We start from the raw sequence: 6,266 nt of genomic DNA on the forward strand, positions 1-6,266 counted from the left end.
GGGGGGAGGCACGTGGAGGCAGCAACAGTCATTGTGAGGAGCTGAGACTTTGAGGATCATTAAAATTAAGCTAGTGTGTTGGCACGAGAGGTAGCAGGACAAAGCAATTAGAAGTATGGATTCTGGAGCCTGAATGCCTGGGTTTGAATCCCAGCTCTGTCACTTGGGAAGTGGATGATCTTGATCAAGACATTTAACCTCTTTGGCCTCAGTTTCTTTGTCTGTAAAATGGAGGTAAATAATAGTATGCACTATTATGCTCCATATACAAATGAGAAAACCAAGGCCCAGAGAAGCTAAGTAACTCGCCCAAGGTCATGCAGCCAGTGAGTGACAAAGCCTGGATTTGAATCCGCAGTCTCAGCTTTTGCCTCTTTCGTCTTACTACCTATCAGGATAAGGCCCGAGCTGAGACCTGTACCCCAGACCTCCTCCCACAAACTGGGGACCCCTCTGGACTGAAACGGGCCTGGGTCACTCACTGGAGGAAGTCCTCTGGCTCCTTGAAGACCTTCTCACATCCGGGCCACTTGCAGACACCATTTACCAGCAGTGAGTAGGAACCCTGGGTCATGGTCGGAAGGGTGCTAGGGGGACAGAGGGTGTCAGGGGAGGGAATGGCAAGGCAAGGGTTCTTCCCAGCTCTGCCCACTGACCTCTCTTTCCTGGGTGCATCGGGGCTTGGGAAAGTGCAGAGCAGTGCTGGTTCCCGGGACACCCATTCCAGGCTGGCCACATTGATCCCTGCGGGTGGGGACAGGGCACCTCTGGGGACTGTGGACTGTGCTCCACAGCTTGGCCCACAGCTTGGCCCACAAGCTCTCTTTTTGAGCTGCCCACCCTCCAGAACCTCACAGGTCCTGACTCCCAGGGAGCTCTGATGTCCCTAACATCCAAGGTTTCTGGTGGAGCAGTTAAAAAACTGCCATTCACAAGTGCTGACATTTTGATTAACTTTGCAAAGATCTGTGGTGCTGTAATTTTGACATTCTACATCTTTCAGGTTCTGAGCCTGACATTTTTTGGAGGTTGGAGTTTCCAAGATGATAAAACCTGACACTTCTGACCTGTGGGCCACAATTCTGCAGCCCACACTGCTCACATTCAAGGACTTGGGTCTCTGGAGTTTTGGGGAGCTTTGGGGTGTGGTGTTACCAGGTGGCATGCCAGGCCGAGCCTTCAGGGAGAAGACTCCAGTGGCAGCGCTGGGTGGCGGGAGGCTGATCATAGCTGGGCTGTCCAGTGGGCGCACCTGCAGCACAGGAGTCCGGGCATGGGCATCCACTGTTGAGAGCTGGGGGCACATATGGGCTGGGGTTCAGCTTGGCCCCCTCCTCAGTTCTCCCACCTGCTCCCTCCTCCCTGCCCAGTCAGGGTTGGTACCTGGTGCATGAAGTGTGGCCGGTTCTGGAGGAGTGCCTGCAAGTGCGGTGAGGGACCCAGCCGTGCTCCAGAGGGCGCCACCATGACGAGTGGCACTGTGGGAAGCTGGGGAGAGAAGGCAGGTGGGTGGGATGCCATCCTCATCCTCACTGTTCTACATTTCTAATTCATATACTCCTGACCACAACCGCATATAGTAGGAACTATGACCATCCCCTTTATACATCTGTAGAAACTGAGGCTCAGGGAGATTGAGTAACTTTCTTAAGATCAAACAGCTAATAAGTGGCAGAGCTGGCCTCAACTCTGTCATCTCACCTCCTTGTGCTCCCTTGTCACATGGGGATGGGGACACATGGACTGCCTATAGGACCATGATAGGGTCTCCTCTCCTGAGACAGGGATTGTAAGGTCAGGGAGTGCCTTGAATCTCTGAGACCTGCTAAGTGGGGATTTTCTTGGCCCTGTGATATCTGCATAAGTCACAGACTTGCCTGGGACCTAGAAAACCACTTCCTGTGCCCTAGGTGGGCCTCCCGCCTGATGCCACAGTAAAGGTCAGCACCTATAGACTCAGGTACCCCACCCTGCTTGCCCCATTCTGGGCCCTGAGCCTCACCTGCAGCTGTGATGGTGGTATGGGATTCAAAGAGGAAGAGGAGGCATGGGCCACACCTCGAAGGTCCCGGCCCTGGAAGGTTGCCCCAGGGCCCTTGGTCCCCAGCAGGTCTGAGGCCTTGGGTGCAGCCCTCCAGCTGGGTGAGGCTCCTGGGGATGGGCTGAGCACCAAGGAAGGGGCTGAGGGCTTGGCTGGCCTGGGGTTGGGCATTGGGTCCTTTTTTGAGGGCAGGCTGTGGAGACATCGGGGGAAAGAGTTATGCATGTGCTGGGGGTCTGCAAAATACACAATCACTTGAACCACATGGATACCCCCTCTGGTTGGAGCAGGCATTGGCTGAGACATGTCCCGAAGGGTGCCATAGCTGGACCCCAGCTTTGGTCATGTGTGCGTGTGCACATACACACACACATTGGTGTCAGGAACACAGGTATGTGTCTCTCCATGTACACTCCACGTGCAGACTTGCACAGGTCCAGCACATGGCTTTCCTGTGCATGCTGGCACAGCCCTGGTGGGGATGTGTCCTCCAGAGGGCAGTGGGGGCTTTGGGTTGGTTTGCGGGGCCTCAGCCAGGGTATGTCTCAGTTCCTTCCCTCACTGCTTGAGGCTTGTCTTCAGGACTCACCCCTCTGGCCCTCCCTTTACCCAGCACAGCCTGTAGCTGATCCTGCTGGGGCTGGTCTCTGATTTTCTCCTGGGAGCATCATTTTAATCCAGTGACTTGGGCATATCTGGGAGTGGTGGGGGGCATGGACTCAAAAGATCCCTCTGGCTACTGTGAGAGAGACAGATTCTAGAAAGGTGAGGGCAGAGCAGGGGATTAGTGAGGACAATACTACAACAGTCCAGGTAAGTGATAATGGTGGCAAAGACCAAGACGGTGGCAGTGGAGATGTGAGAATAGGTGGATTCTGAGCATGTTTGAAAGGAGTCAGAATTTTCTGGCAGCTTGGATATGGGGGTGAGAGAGGGAGGGTCAAGGTGACTTCTGGGTATTAGCTTGAACAGCTGGAAGGACAGAACTGAAATGACTTGAGATGAGGGGTATGGGGGGAAGGGGGTGGAGGAGTGATGATCCAAGTGTGGATGGACATGAAAAGTCTGGCATTGTACATACGAGTGGGGATGCCAAATGGGCAGCTGAGTACAGGAGTCTGAAATTCAGGAAGGGGCAGGTTCTGGTCATCTCTGGGCTCTGCCCTGCACAGAGCTGGCATGGCATGTGCCAGAGAGGATATATGGGCTCTCTTGAGCCTGTGGGAGCTCGTCGACTCAGCCATCACTGGAGTTTACCCCTAGCCTGTCTCCAAGCCTTCGCTTATGCTGGTCAGCCTGCCTGGAATGCCCGCTCTTCCTCCTCTTCCCCTATCTAAGGCCAATCCTGAAAGTCATCTATAAGGGCTCCAGAACCCTATACTCCCTGATGGGTGGGGCCTTGGTTTCTCAGAATCCTATAGTCCTAGTCTGAGGAAGCTAGAGCTAGAATGGACTGCCTAGTCCAACCTCCATTTTACTGAAGGGGACACCCAGGTTCAGTGTTCCACAGTCCCATCGTGACTTGAGAGCTCTACTTCTTTTTCTGGAAAGTGTGCATGTGTGCACATTTCACAAGCTCCCTGCTGTGGGGCTGTGTGTGTGTGTGTGTGTGTGTGTGTGTCCCCGCCCCACCCCACAGCACTGAGTTGGGCACACAACTGCTGAAAACAGCCTGGGGGATTACAAGGAGGGTTCTAGGGGAGCGGTTGCTCCTTCTTTTCATTGATGTCGGCCCATGGGGGTTGTCAGGGCTGGGGTTCTGAGGGTGAGAATCCGGGTATTCAACCCTTAGTCTCCCTGGAGGTTAGAACATTACTGTGTGAAAATCAAGAGTCTAGGTCTATGGAGGCTTAGAACAAAGGCCTGAGAGAATGTCAGTGACCATGAGGAGGTAAGTGAATGAAATAGTGAATAAATGAAGGCAGAGATCAGGATGATGTTTCTACAAGCCAAGGAATGCCAAAGATTGCTAGCAAACTATGAGAAGCTAAGAGAAGCACAAACACTTTCTCCCTCACAGTCCTAGGAGCCAACCCTGCTGTCACCTTGATCTAGGACTTCTGGCCTCCAGAACTGAGATAATAAATTTCTGTTTAAGCTACCCAGTTTGTGGTACTTTGTTACAGAAGCCTGAAAGCACATTAATACTGATTTTGGTGAGTGAGTGGATGTTTTCCACTACTCTGGCTTGGTCCACACAGCTGGCCTGTGGTCACTTCTGAATCTGCCTGGACACTTGGCCAGAGCTTATAAGAAATCTCTTCCCAAAACACTTTTGGAGTGGCCTGATTCAGGAAATCATAGGTACATTCTCAGAAAGGGGACATGGATATGGTCTGTCTGGTAGTGGGGTACTGGAGGGCCAAGCTGGGCAGCCAGCTTCCTGCATTGTCTGTTGGGGCGTCCCTTTCTGACTATTTCTCAGAAGATGCATGGCGGATGTTTCTGGGACATAGATTGTGTTTTCATATCGGGGTCTGCATCTGGGCCCCATTGTCACAGCCTCTGACTTCCCCAGATTTTTCCGCCATTGACGTCATGGCGGCCGGATGCGCTGGGCTTCATCGGTACCAAGGAGGAAGAGAAGGGGGCAGACACCCAACCCCACAGGTTTCGTTCCGAGAATTGGCTGGCCCATCCTGCAGTCTGCTTGGCCCAGGTGAGGTGATGTGGGTGCTGGCGGATGTGGTGAGTGACGTCCATCTGGCTACCATGACAAGCCCTGGGTCCTGTAGACCTGGCCCTTCTTAGGCCATGGAGAGGCCCAAGTTTTGATGCTTGGGTAGTGCCATGCAGACCCCACAGATACTGGGACCCTCAGGGTCTTCGAATGGTACTACGCCAGAACCTCAGAATCACAGAACATCATTTCTTAGATTCAAAGGATCCCAGAATCTCAAACCCACACACTCTGTGAGGTCCATGGGTCCAACTTCTCAGTATGTGAAGGCCAATGTCTCTGGTGTCCCAACTTACTGGAACTCTTCAAAGGGCAGAAAACTCACTATTTCATAGGGCCTCTCACCTGCCAGGCCCAGAATTGTAGCAAGCCTCCCTCCTAAGTTCTATGAAGGCAGGAAGGTTAGAATTAACCCCTCTGCTTCCCCTAGTGTAGAGCCAGGCTCTGCCACTAACTAGCTGCAACTCTCCTCAGGCTCATATATAAATTGGGACAATAATTGTACTTATCTTCCAAAGTTAGTGCACATAAAATGCTTAGCAAAATGTCAGTGATCTATGAATGGACACCTGCAGGGCCTCTGTCTCCCTGTCTATTCCGGAACAATGTTTCTAGACTCACAACCACTCTGCTAGAGATGGAGAAGGAAGGAAGGGGAGGTTGAGGCTGGTACACTTTCGGCAAGGGCCTCATGGTGGGGAGCAGGAAAAGCCCTGGCCTTTGTCAGTAGAGATCCCACCACCAGGCTCTCTGGAGGGGTCCTAAAATGGAGGTTCCCAGGGACCAGTGCCAACTCTGGAGACACAGCTGAGCTCTTTCCACATCCAGACTAACTGACTGATATCCCTTTAGTATCACCAGCCTCTGGCCATGAGGCCTCTTGACCCATGGGGCCCTGGGACCCCACCCAGCCTAGCTCTTGGGAGGCTGGGCCCCACACTGTGACCATGAATCTTCCTGCCTTAGGGAGAGTCCTACCTGTGAGAAAGCAGAAAGGGGAATGACAGAAGCTGGGTGGCAGCCCAGGTCCCCTCTCCCCACTCATGGATGCGTGGATGTAAACTGAGGCTCACAATGGCGAGAGAAACAGAGCCAGGGTCCCACCAAGAGTCCTGAGATCTGAGCTTGGGTCTCGACTCTGCCACTGTGTCTCTGTGAGGCCTTTGGAGAGGCTCTCCTGCCCAATTCTGGGCCTCAGTTTGCTCCGCTTGTACGTTGGGAAGGGGAGAGGTATGGAGTAGATGAAGGCCAGGACCCTGCTGCTCTGTGTCGGGGTGAGTTGTTAGGTATCTGCAGGGCTTCAAGTCGACAATTGCCCTCTATTCAGGGGACTGAGAACAGGGATACATAGAGACAAAGAGAGACAGAAACAAAGAGAGACAGACATAAGGGAAGAGAGAGACACAGAGAACAAGGGGTACAGAGAGAGATGGGAGAGACATGAGATGGGACAGAAATAGAGAATGAGAGTCAGAGAATGAGACAGCGAGAGATGAGAGAAGAGACAGAGCGTGTGTGTGTGTGTGTGTGTGTGTGTGTGTGTGT

General features: G+C 52.9%; 1 protein-coding gene across 7 annotated transcripts in view; it reads right to left on the reverse strand.

Moving 5' to 3' along the window:
• Positions 1-6,266, reverse strand: part of FOXP3 (forkhead box P3) — an 18,059-nt gene that overhangs the window by 4,895 nt on the left and 6,898 nt on the right. For 5 of the 7 annotated variants that reach the window (XM_011385136.2, XM_023525995.1, XM_011385137.2 and 2 more), the window contains 4 exons: positions 2,003-2,234; positions 1,384-1,488; positions 1,156-1,294; positions 483-744 (listed from right to left, as the gene is read on the reverse strand). In XM_011385136.2, coding sequence (XP_011383438.1) covers positions 483-744; positions 1,156-1,294; positions 1,384-1,488; positions 2,003-2,234 — 738 coding nt within the window. The remainder of the gene's footprint in view (positions 1-482; positions 745-1,155; positions 1,295-1,383; positions 1,489-2,002; positions 2,235-6,266) is intronic. The other 2 variants (XM_011385142.2, XM_023525994.1) reach the window with 1 other exon arrangement.

Source organism: Pteropus vampyrus, unplaced genomic scaffold (assembly GCF_000151845.1).
Source record: "Pteropus vampyrus isolate Shadow unplaced genomic scaffold, Pvam_2.0 Scaffold663, whole genome shotgun sequence".
NCBI classification, from domain to species: Eukaryota; Metazoa; Chordata; class Mammalia; order Chiroptera; family Pteropodidae; genus Pteropus; species Pteropus vampyrus.